The sequence below is a fragment of the Pezoporus occidentalis genome, unplaced genomic scaffold (assembly GCF_034315485.1).
Source record: "Pezoporus occidentalis ecotype Australia unplaced genomic scaffold, CSIRO_AGI_Poc_V1 ctg200, whole genome shotgun sequence".
Lineage (NCBI taxonomy): Eukaryota > Metazoa > Chordata > Aves > Psittaciformes > Psittacidae > Pezoporus > Pezoporus occidentalis.
In genome coordinates, this window is record NW_026913857.1 from 2014826 (window position 1) to 2030678 (window position 15853).

General features: G+C 39.8%; 1 protein-coding gene across 2 annotated transcripts in view; it reads left to right on the plus strand.

Annotated features, from left to right (window-relative positions):
• DDHD1 (DDHD domain containing 1) overlaps nucleotides 1-15853 on the plus strand; it is a 77420-nt gene that overhangs the window by 18734 nt on the left and 42833 nt on the right. For both annotated transcript variants that reach the window (XM_062618474.1, XM_062618473.1), the window contains exons 3-4: nucleotides 9619-9747; nucleotides 11456-11603. In XM_062618474.1, coding sequence (XP_062474458.1) covers nucleotides 9619-9747; nucleotides 11456-11603 — 277 coding nt within the window. The remainder of the gene's footprint in view (nucleotides 1-9618; nucleotides 9748-11455; nucleotides 11604-15853) is intronic.

Sequence of the window (15853 nt, forward strand, 5' to 3'; positions counted from 1 at the left end):
AGCCTATGACAGTGTTCAGGTGAATGATTTCTCAAGTTCTGTTCTCCATGGGATAGCCTGGCTGAGAGATCCTATTTATTAGGCTAATGTGACTTTTAGATTGGCCATATCCAGTTGACCTGGATTTGTCTCTGAGAAGGTTATGCCCTGTAGGAGTTCACAGACATGGTTCCCAACTGTATGTACTGCTTATGAAAATTAGTCAAATTTCTGAGATTTCTGGAGGGATACTTGGTTCTGAATGTGTTGGCATATCAACATTTAAAAGGTCAGCTATCCTGACTGGCAGTCTCTAAAGCGCAGCATGCACAGGAGGTACTGGCATGTGACAGCTGATGCCTCAGACTACGACAGACCAGGCAGAATGCATGCGTGTCAGGGAGGGATGCTGTGCCCATGAGCCTTACTCTCTCTTCTTTGACTCTGCAGAGAGCCCTGCTTCCTGAGGTCTCTAAAACCAGGCCAGAGGAATTCTGCTGAAGTTCTGATGCAAGCAAACGTTGCAGGGGCATAACCCGTCTCCTGAATAACTTAACCATGCTCTATTTCACATCTCATAGCCTGGAGTCTGCTTTGATCCTGGCCAAATTCCACATACTTTTTTCAGGTTAAGTAGTTCATTTTATTGTTGATAGATACAGGAAAGGACATTGCTATTCTGTCTTTTGAGACAGAGCAACTGATACAGCTCCAGGAGGAAACCACACTTAGAATGAGGAATTAGAGGTTTGGCTGCCATTTCAACTGCCTTATTGTGAAAACAAATATCTGCAGCCTGCATTTGAGCAAATCAGAAATTTGCACAAGTGCAAATCCGCATATCAGCATGTTCTGGCTTGTCATTGCATATAGTATTTTACATCATTTTTCCAGGCAAAATGAGAGTTATCGTGACAGGTATTCCTGCCCGTGGCAGGGGTTTAGAACTGGATGCTCTTTAAGGTTTAATGCAAACCACTCTATGATGTATAGTTGTATAGAGGAATAGAGCTTGGCATTTGCCACTCAGGTCCATGCTAAAAACAGTCAGTTCTGATGACACCGTAAACCCCTAAATGAGATGCTGTGCTAGTATAACAGTGTATGTGAGCTTCCAAGTCTCATTTGTTGTTCTGCCACTCTGTTGACAGGTACACAATATTGGGAGGTCTCTGGGCCCTTACATTCATTTGTGGAGTACAATTTTTTTTCCTTCCTCCAGGTAGCACTATGCTTTTTTGCATATTGGCTTTGCTTGTCCTTCTTGAGAACAATTCTTTCTTCAGACTTAACGTACGTAAATTAATATCAGCACAAGATGTAAGGTGACATTCTGATCTGAATTCTTAGGTTCCAAATTTTAACTATTTGGTACAAACTTCAGCTGAAATGTGGAAATATCTGTGGTGTTTATTTTATCACACTGAGAATGGGTTTTATCTCTGTGTCTTCATGACTTTTCTTGTATTGCATATGCCCGGTGATTACACTTAAATATATTGCTACTGTAAAATAATTCTATAAATATTTCTGAGAAAAATCTAGGTTATAACACTTATGAAGCATATTTCAGCTGCATATTACAGGAAGAAATATTTCAGCTGAAACCATTTTTAAAGAGATATAAAAAGGGTATCAGAAGACCTTTTTAGCAGTCAATAAACTTCAAACTTACAGAATAACATAAGATTTAGCAACTGCTTTTTATGCCAACTTAGTCAAACAGTGAACCCATCTAAAGTAGTCTATCAAAGGAGCAGCATTCTCAAGAAATTTCAGTAATATCAAGGCCATTGTAAGATAAAACAAAACCATGAACTCAGATCATAGCAGATGCTTAAAGGTTCTCAGACTAGATATTTTGCTAACAGCATTTAACCCGTGATGTTCAGACCAAGAGCTGCTTGATGGAGGGTCAAAGTCACTACTTCAGTGTTGATTTTTCTCTTGCACTCTGTGGGCAGAGTGTGCATGCTGTGGCACTCCACTATGGAAGGCAGCTTCTTGAGGACTTGCAGAACAGGGTAATAGTAAGATATTTTGTCAAATCTAACTTTCAGTGATTCTCTTATACTCCTTGGGCAAAATAATAGAGCTGTGCTTAAAATTGAATTGTTTGCTTTTGTTTCCCAAATGTTTGGTGTACACTTAAGAAGCGTTACTCTGTTCTACCTACACCAAGTAGAGTGATTATGCTTTTGTATGTGTAAATGCAGAGACACTTGGTGAGTCTGATGGTGCTGTGTCCCAGGTGTCTTTTACTGACACCTTCAGCTGTGTTGTGATGTTGTAACAGTTTATGAAGAGTGAAGAAGTTGAATTTGGCTAATGTGACCTGACACTTTTGCTACAAAACCAGTGTTTTAAGTGTATATGCTTTTTCAGAAAGAGTGCCTTTTTATTTTTTTTTAATAATAATGAAAAAATGACAACTCTTTTAAAAATTTTACTTTGAAACTCAGTGTTTTTACTTTTAGTTCTCTACCTACCTTCTTCCTCCCTCCCTTCTTTGTTCAAATGGAGAGGATATAAGAATTCAGATGCTGCATGTCTTAAGCGAAAGCATCCCGAAGGTACAGTAATTGTAGATTTCTTTCTTTGTAGTACTCCTGGCTTACAAAGCTTTACATTCTAGTTTGCTTATATCAGTTAAGTGCATTAGATTTACAAGCTTCAATTCCTTGAGCTGTATTAATGCCACTTCTTCAAAAGGGAAGGAAAAAGTATCATAAATACTTAAAAGTAGAAGTGTTGTGAATCTTAGGGGACAGTAGATGCCAACAGTATTGTGCAGTAAACCTTATTATAATTGTTGTGACTGTGATGAAAACTGTAAACATTTGTTTCTTATATTCTTGAGATGTGATTTGGCTATGTCAATAAACTAAAAGCAGATTTTTTAGAACAGCAGCAGGCCTTTTATAAGATAAATTATGCCAAAGAAGGAATGGAGGGTTTATAATAGGTAATGTTTTATTTGCCACTTTTTTTTAATAATGCATGCATCTTTAATTATATGTTGTAAATTGTATTTTACTGCAGCTTTTGTGTGAGTACTGGGATGAAATGAGACTTTGGACATAAGATATAAACAGGAGAAGCTGTGCAGAATGCGTGATAAGGCTGCTGTGTTGCAAAAAACAATTTTGAACTTTGCAGCAGCTGATGTTGTATAAATTTGTTCCAGAAAGTGGGAGTAGATCTTACAGGAGCCATTAATGATTGCAGAAGGCTCAGAAGTACTTGTCACTGGTCTTTCTCTGCCACCATTAAAGCCAGTAGAGATTAAGTTTTAACTGACTTTGTGGAACTAAACTGCTGAAAACTGCACCCTTGATTAAAAATGTAAATGCACATGGTAGGTTTAGAGTTATTGTTGTCATACCATACATTCTTTTAGCTCCTAGGTATATTGTAAAGTATGAGAATTTATTTTGACATGCATATATGTTTGCCTTTTGACTTCTTTTAACTACGTTTTTCTATAATTGGCTCCAAATGAAAATGCCTAAAATCAAGATCTTGTAATAGTAAATAGTAAACTTCTTCCTGCCTCTTCTCAGACACTGAACTCAAATCTGTTAAAGGTGAATAAGTGTCACTACTCTTTTGATCAGTAAGAAAAGACTTCTGCCTTTTATTTTGTGATGGTAATTTTGAATTTATTTTGCATAGTTTTGGGGTTCTTTTTTTCTCCAACTCTTGTTCAGTTGTGATAATGAATATGATTGAATTAAAAGTAGATGCTTATGTAACAAATAGTGACATTGATGACTTGAGAGGTAGTGAAGTGCAATACAAAATGACAGCAATGTTAAACAGCCCTTTTTAATTAAGAGCAATAGCCTTTTTAGTGGCTTTGCATTTGTTTTTTAAATAAATTAGAAAAGGTTTTCAAATCCACAGCTGTACATACCAGCTGTAGATTTATGTACCAGGTTTACATACCAGAACTTCAGAGTTGTTTAAGAAAGAACAGTAGCAGCCAAATTATGCTCTCAGCTACCTGCGTGATATGGCAGGCTTTAGTGCAGAAGCTACTGCTTACTGATTGCAGAGAAGATTAATTTAAAAACACCTGAAAAAGAGAAGGCAGAAAAGGTTTTCGTATGGTACGTATCCCTTCTCTGGTCTTTAGTCTGACTGGAATGACAGAGATGGAGGTAATATCAGCAATTAGCAGTTCAAAGATGCTTTCCTCTAAATTTATTTTAACTTGAGCATAGTCAAACTCAGGTAGAAAAGAATCACCCCATGCTTTGGTCTAGGCAGGTAGATGAAAGAATGACTTGCTGGGATAGAGTTAATTTTCTTCCTAGTAGCTGGTACAATGCTGTGTTTTGGCTTTAGTCTGAGAACAATGCTGGTAACCCACTGATGTGTTAGGCTGACAACAATCAAAGTTGTTGCTCTGTAGCTCTTACCCTGATCAAGGACTTTTCAGTCTCATGCTCTGACAATCAGAAGGGTCACGAGAATCCAGGAGGGAGCAGAGACAGGACACCTGACCCAAACTAGCCAAAGGGGTGTTCCATACCACTGCCCATCATGCCCAGTATATAAACAGGGGGGAGTTACCCAGAAGGCCCAGATTGCTGCTCAGGTCAGGCTGGATATCGGTCAGCTGGTGGTGAGCAGTTTTATTGTGCCTCACTTGTATTTATTGGGGGGGGGGGGGGGGGGGGGGGTAGTTTGGGTTTTTTTTTTTGCCTTTTAGTCTTATATTCTCTCCCCTTGATATTTCCCTTATTATTACTATTATTACTAGTAGTATTATACTCTACTTTAGTTATTAAACTGTTCTTATCACAATCCCTGATGGGGTTTACACTCTTTCAGTTCTCCCTGTCCTGCCCAGGGAGGGGAAAAGGAGGTGTGAGGGAGCAGCTGCCTGGTGCTGAGTCACAGGCTAGGTTTAAACCATGAGAAAGTATCAGGTAAAAACCCAGGTGCTTACCTTAAAAGGTATTTAATTTTAAATTACTGGCCCCATGAAATCAGTGTTCAGGTGTCTGTCTGTCTGCACTTGGTGCTGGCGGTGTTCGGCTCCTCAAGCACTTCAGCTGGGAGGATGTTTGCACCAGCAGTGCACATGCAGTGTGCACATCCTGGCTTCTCTATGGGTTTTGTGCTATAAATATAAAAAATAGCGCAGGTTTTCTACTCCTTGGTTATTCTCCAGTTATTTTGTCTTCAGATGAATTTCTACAGTCTAACTGAGATCAGGTTCTTCAAGGCTGTAGGAATATGTATTCTATATTTTACGTTTACCTTTCCAGTTTTCATATTTAAACTTTTTAGATGGCTTTTTCCCCTGTGTTCATCTCCCTTGGTGGAACTGGAGGTTTATGTGATGGCAACCATTGATTTCTTCAGCTGAAAGAAGTTATTTCTTGATCCCTCTCACTTCCCCTATGCTTCTCTCCTTGGTTTTGCATGGCTTGCTTGCTACTGTCTAATGTCAGGCTGTTTTCCATCTACAGTGGGGTTATGCCTTCCACATACGCATACTGTAGGTGTCTGTCTTTGTTGGTATTCCTGAAAAACATTTAATTTCTAGTTTCTGGATCAAAAGGAAAACAAAACTTGATTTTGTTTGCATGGGCTTGGCCTTCAATCCCAAACTAGAAAACTAAGCAGGTTACAAAATACCTATGGTTTTCTGCAGGTAGGGAAGATGCACTTACAAAGATGCCTTCTAAGAAAGCTGTGCATGGTGTCAGAGAAGTAGTTCATGTGAAAACAAAGCTGTAGGAAGTTGAGTCCAGAGGGAGATTCCTTTCCAGTGGTTTCATGGGAGACCCTTTGTCTTCTATGCCTGATGTTCAGAGATGCCATAGGCATAGTCAGATCTCAGTGAAGCTCAGCAACATCCTAGCCTGGTGCCCTGAAGAGAATCCACAAACAGAGAAAGAGTGCTTCTGAAGGACCCAAAAGGCAGAGGAATGAACACGAGTATTCCCCTGTGGCATATCTACTGCCTAATCTGTATTCTACAACTTGGCTTCTTCAGCTGTTTTACAACATTACTTGGTGACTTCCTGACACACTGTGACATCTCTTTGTATGAAAAGCTCCTGTGTTGTCATTTTTACCATGTCTGCAGCATGAATGAATTTTGTAGGACAGTCACCATTTGTTCTGCAAAGAGAATGTAAATCACATTATCTTATAATTTCTAGGAAAACATATCTTTGTTTCCTGTGTTCAGTTTCAAAACAGCAGTGGCAGCCCTTGTTATCCCATGCCTGGAAAGCACAGTTTGCATATATCGATTTTTTTTAATTTTTTTTTTTTTTAGGATGCTTATTTTCAGATTTCTGTCAAGTCCTCTCCAAAGACATTTCTTCCCACTCTGGGACTGTCAGCAGCAAAAGCTCCTTTTGGTTGGGCTCTTGAGAGTCTTGAGAATCTCTTTACAGTCCTTGATGCAGTGTTGGCCCTCATGAAGGGGTACCTTATTGCACGGTTGTTTTGTTTTTACCAAAAGAGTATCTCCGGTGCGTAGTGACAGGGAACCACTGTTCGTGCACGCATGGCTTGTGCATCATTTATCCTTGTGACTGATACCAGCTATGCAGTTCTTCTCTCCGCTGGGTTTCTGCCATGCAAATCTGCAAGAGCATACCATTTTTCTCTCCCCAGACAGATCTTATGTAAGGATGGAGAAAGCACAACAATATTCATCAAGTGGGATGTCACTCATATTTTGAAGGGATATTTTTGCTCACCAAGAAGGCCTGGAGCTTAGGGTGATAGCTTTTTCTTTATTAGAGGGTTTCTGTTCCACTGGTGGACATTACAGCCAGGGGTCTGAGGATGAACAGACATCTCGGATATACTTCATTTACATATATATAAGAGGGAGACAAAATCTCACCCCGCTTCAGTAAGAGGGTGGCCAGCTTGTGGAATGGATGCATTGATCCCCAGGCAGACTTTTTAAAACATGCATCCCCATGGATTTCAAAGCAGAATGCCAAGATGGAGCAGCCAGCTTTGTTTTGACCCAGGTAACTCTCGTTAACTTTTAAAGGAATATGTCTCCTCCTGGTTGGTGAGATGCATCCTGGAAGCATTATCCAGACTTCTGCAAAATACTGCACTGGAGTGCATGGTGCCTTTGCAGGCACTGTTTTCAGTGCTTAAGTGTTTCTACTGCTGGTTTGGACTTTGCTCTGGGGTGTACACATGGATAGGGACTCAAAAGCAAAGCAGTGTGTTGGTAAACAAAATTTACTAAGAGTTGCAAAATAAAAACTATGTCAAAATTGCCAAGTTTATAATCTTACTGGCAAATCGGTAGGTTGAAAAGCTAGAACACATTTTTAATTCTGAGTGCTGAGTAGAAAGGAAGTGTGTATAGTCCCAAGTGCTGTAAAAGTACATATCGGAGCTTGACTGCAACATGTTTGTCAACAACACATCTCAGGTAAGTTTAAAGAGACAGGATTCTACTGAAGATTACTGGCCATATCATGTGGTGCTTGTGTTAACAGTAAACCAAATTTTTCAAGTTCCCTTTTGATGGCATTACTAAATATGCAGAGAAGTAGTGTTGGATATTTCTTTTGCAGTTCCTTAGTGCTTGCATGTCTTGTAGTTGATTTTGATGTGCCCTTCAACATACATGTTTTTGATGAACACCGTAAAAGTTAGAAATTTGTTCTCCCCAAGTGAGAATAACTCATGCAGGGTAGGGAAAACCTACTTCTTTCTGTATATTCTTTCCAGTAGAGAAGCTAGACTTGATTCCAGAAGATTTTGAGGATCACTTCTCCCCAAACTGCTATTCTTCCAGTGGTAATAAGCGACTCAGCCACAGGCCTCTCCATCTCTTCCTCTGCATGCTTTGGACATTGAGCACAACACTTTCCAACCTTCCAGCCCTCCTCTGTCAGCTTCTCCAAGAACATACTGCAAGAGGGATTTTACAGAATGCAGGTGGAACAGCTGTTAAAGACCTGCCAGACAATGCATAAAAAGTCTGCATTTATCATGGAGTTGAGGATGGAGATTTCAGGTACCTGTGCAAGGAGGTCCCCTTGCCTTTGCCACTCAACTGTGTGCCTCTCTCAAGACATCACAGTCTCTGTTGCATTGTCTCCAGGTCTAAAAGAGAAAGTTTTGCTGGTAGTCTGCTTTCCTTCTCCAGTTCTGAATGGAGATTTCTGGCCATGGACTCATGTCTGCACCTGCAGGGATGTTTATGAGTTCCTAGCTTCTTACTCTCGCCTGTTGTTGCCCTAAGCTGACATGTGCTCTTCAAGGAGTGACTTACTTCCTTCTCTCTTCTTGCTCTGTCAATGTAAACCAGCAATATAGTTCTAGTTATTTTCTGTGGATCAGTTACTTACTAGAGCAGAAGAGATAATCCTTTTCTAATGCTCTGGTTTCTTACAGACTTCATTTAGTTTTTCATCAGACTATGCCAGGGCTGTTTGCCTTGCCAAAGAAACAAAAAATACAGGAGAAAGGTTACAACTTTTACCTTAATGTGTCTGGTTTGTGCTATGGCAGAGTTAAAATATGATACAAGCATGGCTTAGGCTTTCTCAGAATATTTTCAGATGAGTATAAAATATTCATTTGAGTGGCTTCAGCTAGGGGACAGGTTGGAGCTGCTACTGGGGGTGGGGACAAACACCCACAAAAAAAAAATCCCCACAAACCAAAACAGCCCCTGTGGGTGTTTTCTGTGACTTTGGACTTTTAGCAAGACCAATGACAGTTAAATAACACTTTTTTTTGGTTACGGGGCTGTTGCTGCTGCCAGCTCTCCAAACGCGTATCCCACATTAGATGAGACCTAAGCAACAGATTTTCAAATGTAGGTGAAATCTGAATTACTTTGCTCTGCTCATTCAGGCTCCAAGCCTTAGATGAGAGATTCTGATTTGCATTATAACATGGCCGTTGTGCTTAGTTCTGACAATCAGGCAGTGTGTCATGAGGCTGGTCCCAGAGTTTAATCAGTTCCAAATCTGGAAAACACAATAACTGCACAAAAAAAACAGTAGAGCTCTTAGTGCTTTTTGAAAGAGCTAGATTCTGTTCTGTGCTGGAAATTATTCATTCAGAAGCTTTCTCACTGAACCGCATTTCCAGCTTCTGGATATTCCTCAAAGGAAAGAGATGCAATGAAGCCTTCTAGTAATGGAGCCTTGAAAGCCTCTGTGTTACAGCAGAGTACATTCACAACCAGGGATCTTACTGTACAGACAGAGGAGAGACAAGATAGAAGTGAAATTGTTCTTTTTCTAGTGATGAGAGTACATGTGGCAGCCACCTGGTTATCTCACCCAGCTGCAGTAATTCAGGATGTGTTGTCCTGCCCCCCTTGGTTTTTATTTTCAGCTAAGGGAGTATTTTGGAAACCTACCATCCCAAGATGAGGGTGGGAGGAGAATTGATGTGAAATGTCCTCAGAGGTGGTCTCCAAACTGCTGCTTGTCCTGGTCAGATTAATCCTAAATGTAAAAACTTTTCAAGGTAAGAAGTAGTACAGATTTAGGCATAATGGAGCGACAGATTTTAACCTGTATGTAAATTATACTGTTCTCTCTCTTTCTCTGTTTGAAGAAGAATTTTTTCCCCTCTTACCCATCTAAATTAACTGTTGTTCCTTTTTTGCTGCAGCTATTCATAGTCTGAAGTTGAGTCGCAACCATGTGGACTGGCACAGTGTGGATGAAGTGTATCTTTACAGTGATGCAACAACATCTAAAATTGCAAGAAGCGTTACACAAAAGCTGGGGATTTCCAAAGGTAATGTTTTTTCAGAGTTTGTAAAGAATACTGTAAATACCAATATTTTAAATTTGTTACTGGAACAGTAGAGGGAGATTTCAGGTTTGAAATTTTAATGTGTCACTTAGCCCACTTCGGCCATTTCATTTTTCACAGTAGAGTATATTAAGGTCCTTAGGTTGTTGTACATAATTGTAACTAGATGCGAATCGGCTATGACTTGTTTTTATTACATATTTTATTATTATTTTGGATGCAGCAGTTAGCACTACATAATAAATATATGAAAATATTACAGTGGCAGAGTCTAGCAGCTACAATGTAAGAATTACAGATTCCTTTGCAACCTTAACTTTACAGCCTGTGTATTTGTGTGACGCGATGCATTCCTTAAATACATGATCATATAGTCCCCTCACCACCTCTTGCGTTTTTTTCCATTCATTAAACAGAGGAGGGGTGAAGCATTTAGACAGAAATTGTTTCAAGTAGGGATCCAGGCTCATTTAAGGTCAAAATCCAGCAAGGCTGAAACGGTTGGAAGAGAGGATGGTCTCTCTCAAGCAAAAGTTAGATTATTGCCAACTTTGAAAATTGGAACTTGTTCTCTCAGTTGTGGTGCTTCTGTGCACTGCTGGACAGCTACAAAAACAAGAACATACACATTTGTCTTGTTCCTTAGTCTCTGAAGAACAAGATCAGGTGATAGGTTTGCCTTTAATCTCCATGTCTCTGTCCTGTAATTAATGCCCTCTTGCCCCACAGGGCTCTTGGGTGGATAATTAATTAAATGTTTGCCAAAGCTTAATATAATTCAATGCTTCAGTTCCAAAAGCAGTCTGTGTCCAAAACACAATTTAGATATTGTGTAATAAATAATAAGTAAGATCTGACCTAAATGATTTGAAGGGGAAAATATCAAATGAAAGCCCACTGTGTGAACAAAACCTGTCCTGTGTAAAAACTGCCCTTAGCATTTCTGTAGTGTTTTCTTCCTTTTTAAAACCAAAAGAAGTTGGTTTAAATTTTTGTGGAGGGGAATGATGCTGCCTTCTTCTCTGTGACTATCTGAAGGGGTTGCTGGCTTCTTGCACAGGTTATGCCAGGCTGTGATCCTTTATATGGGTCTGTCACTAGAGGGGAGTGAAGACACACTGTGCCAGTGGGTTTCTCAAGCCATTGGTGTAATAGTGAGAGAAAACCCATGTTTGCCCTGGGTAATTGATTTTTGGTTTGGCCACTGGACTGGAGAATGAGTGGGGAAATTTGAGGTTGGATCAGCTTGAAATAAAACACAGCTTTTCCCCATAAAAATGAAAAATTATAAAGCTTTTCAACCAGCTTTCTTAAGTGGGTCAGAGAGAATGACAATGTTTACCAGGTTTTTGGGCAGCTCATTTCCATGATTCCTTCCATGCTGTGGGAGTAAGGTAGAGATACAAGGAAGTTTAATGACTGAGACACAAAGAAGAAGGGTATGGTGTTGTAAAAGTGGATGGACAGCTATTTTCTAAAAAGTGATTTTTGAGAATACTTCTAGAATTAGTTATCTTTACAGCAGAACTGATACAATTAATATCATCTAGTTGCAGATATTTATAAATACATGCTATTCCTTTATGTATAAACTTGTTTTCAAAATACTTTAATGTGTTGGTCTGAGAAAAGTCAAGCTTTTGTCAACTTCATAGAATGTAACTGATCTAGGATAATGTTTTTTCTACAGCTTTAAGTAGTGGGACAAGGCTACATAGAGGCTATGTAGAAGAAGCTACATTAGAAGACAAGCCACCACAAATTAGTCACATTGTGTTTGTTGTGCATGGTATTGGGCAGAAAATGGACCAAGGAAGGATCATCAAAAATACAGCTATGTGAGTGCTTTGTAGTATTTGCAATACCCATCTAGCCTGGTTATAAGGCTGACATTAACAAATGACAGCAGACCCTTTGGTTTAAGCTGTATCTTTTCCTGTTTCCTTCTGCTCCTCTTCCCCTGAGCCTTTATATTGTGGGTACACTATTTTCTGTGTGAATTTGGATGAATGGACTTAGTGAGAGTAGCTGCAAGCAAGAAGACCAAAGATACATTCTGTTTTTATGACCAACACTTGCAACTTTACAAGGGCATGTAATGACAGGGCAAGGGGGAATGTCTTTAAAGTGACAGAGGGAAGATTTACATTAGGTATTAGGAAGAAGCTCTTCCCTGTGAGGGTGGTGAGGCACTGGCGCAGGTTGCCCAGAAAAGCTGTGGCTGCCCCATCCCTGGCAGTGTTCAAGGCCAGGTTGGACGGGGCTTGGAGCAACCTGGTCTAGTGGAAGGTGTCCCTGGTCATGGCATGGGGTTGGAATTGGATGATCTTGAGGGTCCCTTCCAACCCAAACCATTCTATATTTCAAGATATTCACTGGCCTGTGAATTTCTAACACCATTGTCTTTGCAGACAGAGCAGGGAGCAATTTTTAATTTGATCAAAATCAAGGGTAATCTCTGTTGTTATGGCTAGTTGTCAGAATAGTGGGCAAGAGAAGGGAAACAGGGAGCTAGCGGGAATGTTGGCTGTCAACTGGACAGTTCCTTCATGCAGTTAGAAGCTATTGCTGAGACTGTTCATGGTGTTCTGTGCATAGATACCAGTTGAAAACTAAAGTGTGATTGAAAGCTTACTAGATCTTCTTACTGAATGTGTATTTTGAAGACTAGTTTGCAAATGGCTTGTGATTTGACATCTGAGGTAATTCCAAAGGCCAGTTAGGAACTAGATGATCTTAAGGTCCTTTCCAACCCTAACTATTCTACGAACGGGGAGAGAAGCTCCTGAGCTACTGAGACTGCTGTACCTGAAAAGATTTTTGAATATTAGACGAAGTTGTAAAGTCATGATGACAGCATTAATTACAGATCTGTATTGTGCAGATGTTTTAGTATGCATTTCCCAAATAGTTCTATGTTCCATGAAAATTGACAGGAATAGTGACGTACCAGTGACTCCTGTGAACATGCATGTAGAACTGGGATTGCTGATTTCGTGGTAAGAGCTTTGTGAACCTCCCTTTAAATCCAGAATGGCAATGTATGTCAGTGGTAATGTATCATTGCTGTTGTGTGTACCATCGTGTCAGCAGGCTCTTGTGTCCTTTCAGCTCAGTCTTCTGCTCTAGTGTCCTCTGTTGTGGTAGAGCATAACTTGATTTCACTGCTGTGTCATTTGTCATCTCAAAGCAATGACCTGCTACTCCTCATTCCCCTTTTTCTGGCACTTATCTGCTTTTTTATTTGTGTTGTTTAAGAGCAAGCAATCAAACCAAAGAGAAGAGGATCCACAGCCCTTGATAAAAAGCTGGTTAGTCACCAAAATAAATGTAAAAATTTATTTTTTTTAGGATGCAATTACTTTGGAAAGGCAGAGACCCTAAGTATAAGTTGCTGGTTTAACAGCAAAACCAAATAAACCTCCCATCTTGGAACTGTTAAGGTTTTCTATTTTTTCTTTTTCCCTACCTCATTTTCTGTTGAACATACATACAGGGGTTGTACGGGTGGTCTAACTTTAGCTCAGGACACAGTGCATAGGTGTTCATGCCATAAGAAGTCCTGCTTTAACTGGCAGCCCATTATGTGAAATCTTTTATCTACAAAGGAAGCAAGACTTTCTGTGCTTCAGTAGATCTTGCTCATATTCTCAGTAAGTATCAGGCAGTATTGCATAGTCTTTTTAAATGCTAATTGTTGATATAAATTGTGTATCCTTGTACAAAATCTGCAAATTAAAAAATGTTGGGGTTTGTGTTTGGGTTGGGTTTTTATTTCCTTTTTATGGCTTTAAACTTACCAGTAAGGAGCATCCCATATGTTGTAGGAAGAGATTTTAGAAGAAACGGCTGCCAAGCCAGCACAATGGCAGCTCTCACAAGCTGTACTAGAACTTTTTCTTAGTACCTTCATCTGTGATATATGTATGTATTTTTTTTTTATTTTCTATTTTTTCTCTCTCTTTTTTTTTTTCTTTTGCATTAGGGAGACAGGAAGTCAGATGTTGCTTTTTGAAAAATTGTAAGATTGATAAGGACAAATATTTTTTGACTGCTCACATGTTAAAGCAGCAACTAAAGATTTCAGTGTTTTTTTCCTTTTAAATGCACATTCTTTAATTTGAAACATGTAGTTGCAACCATGCTAAATCTGTTAACTTAAGCCATACGTCTGCCCATCAGTGTCACCATTCCTTTCCTCATCAATATGCAGGTACCACCGGGCGGCAGATATAGCAGGCATTATCATCCCTCAGAGCTCATCCTTGCCTTGGGTTGCATGCAGCTGTGAAGGACGTGGCTGTCACTTGTGATGTACAGTTATAATGTGTCCTGGTGTAGGAATCTTGTGGTAGGTGTGTTCCTTAGAAATTGCTTTTGGTTTAGGCCCCATGACATCTGGCAGGAGACATTCCTTGCAGAGAGCCACCAGTCCTCTCAGTGGATGCTGAGACATGGATTTATATGACACTTTTCATCCAAGGCTTTTAAACTGCAGTGTGTTATAATTTGGTTGAAAGCAAGCAAACTTTTACCTAAGAAACATGTCCTGAAAGCAGGTAGTAGTGAGGTGGGGATCGGTCTCTTCACTTAAGTAATAAGCGACCGGACAAGAGGATATGGCCTTAAGTTGTGCCAGGAATGGTTTAGGCTAGATATTAGCAAAAAGGCCTTCACCAAGAGTTGCCAAGCATTGGAACAGGCTGCCATGGGAAGTGGTGGAATCACCGTCCCTGGAGGTATTCAAAAAACCTATAGACATGGTGCTTAGGGACATGGTTTAGTGGTGGGTTTGGCAATGCTAGGTTAATGGTTGGACTCTATCTTAAAGTTCTTTTCCAACCTAAATGATTATATGATCATGTTTTGAGTACAATTTGCTTGAGTTTTATATGGTTGAGAGAGACTCAGCCAGATGCCTGGGTGAAATGCAAGACCTGATGGAGAATGGTGGAGAAAAAGAAAGGATGGTCACAAAGAAAAAAAGGAAAAAGAAAAAAAAGAGTGTGATTCTCTGGGGAGAGAACAGAGATGGGGTGGGTTGGGCAAGGCAAACTCCATGACACATTGCACTTTTTGGTATGGTGCTTGGAGGGGCTCTGGGGTCTGCAGAAGAGAATGGTTCAGGTGCCTTCCCCTTCTACCATCCAAAAAAAAAAAAATCCCTTGTGCATTTTGTCTTTGTCACATATATTTATTGATGATTCTTTATGGGTTCATCCTACCCTGAAATAAAACTTTTTAGCTCAACCTGTGTGAGTGCAACACTTCAGTTCATAGAACAAAAACATAGCCTCACTTGAACAAGTGCTCCCAAAAGAAATAAAAGGAAAAAAGTGCAAAAATACAGTTTATGCCCCAGATGTGGAATACTCTGCCTGTTACCCAGGCCAGTTAGAGACCCTGCCAGAGCTCATTTGATATGCTCTGTCCTCATGTTACCAGCTGGAGAAGAAATTGGTGCAGCTCATGTGATGCATCTGTATCATTAGGCAGATCCTGGTGGTTATAGAGGTGAAAACAGAACTCTCGTTCTAGGGTGATTTAAAATTATATGTGCTAATTCAATTAAGTAATGGAGTTCCATCTAATCGTTATGTGGCTAGATGCTATGGTTGCAGGGTGTCCTGTAAGTAAATAAATGGAAAAGAAGCATTTTATCGATGCTTGAATGAACAGGTCTTTGGTAGATGTGACATAATTTTGTTTTTCCACAGTGTAGTTAAACACATTTATTATCTAAATGTAGACCAGCAGCTGGTACAGCAAGCTGCTCCTGTCAGTGCTGATACTAACTGCAGAACTTGTCTGGGAAGAGACAGTACCTCCTCCAGGCTGGAACAGTGATTCAGCCAACCTAACGTGAACAGAATAATACGCTGTGAGCTGCTTTGGTAGCATAGGGGTGATTATTTAAGGATGAAAATAGCATATTTCTGTATTCCTGTTAATATAAATTAAGATATTATGGCATAATATGCTTAATTGGAGAGGGGGGTTGTTTGCCGTCACGTGCAATATTCTAGCGATAGTAGGTTTCAGATAATGTTAACTTTAAAAAGAAATAATTTTGGGATATCCTTTTACT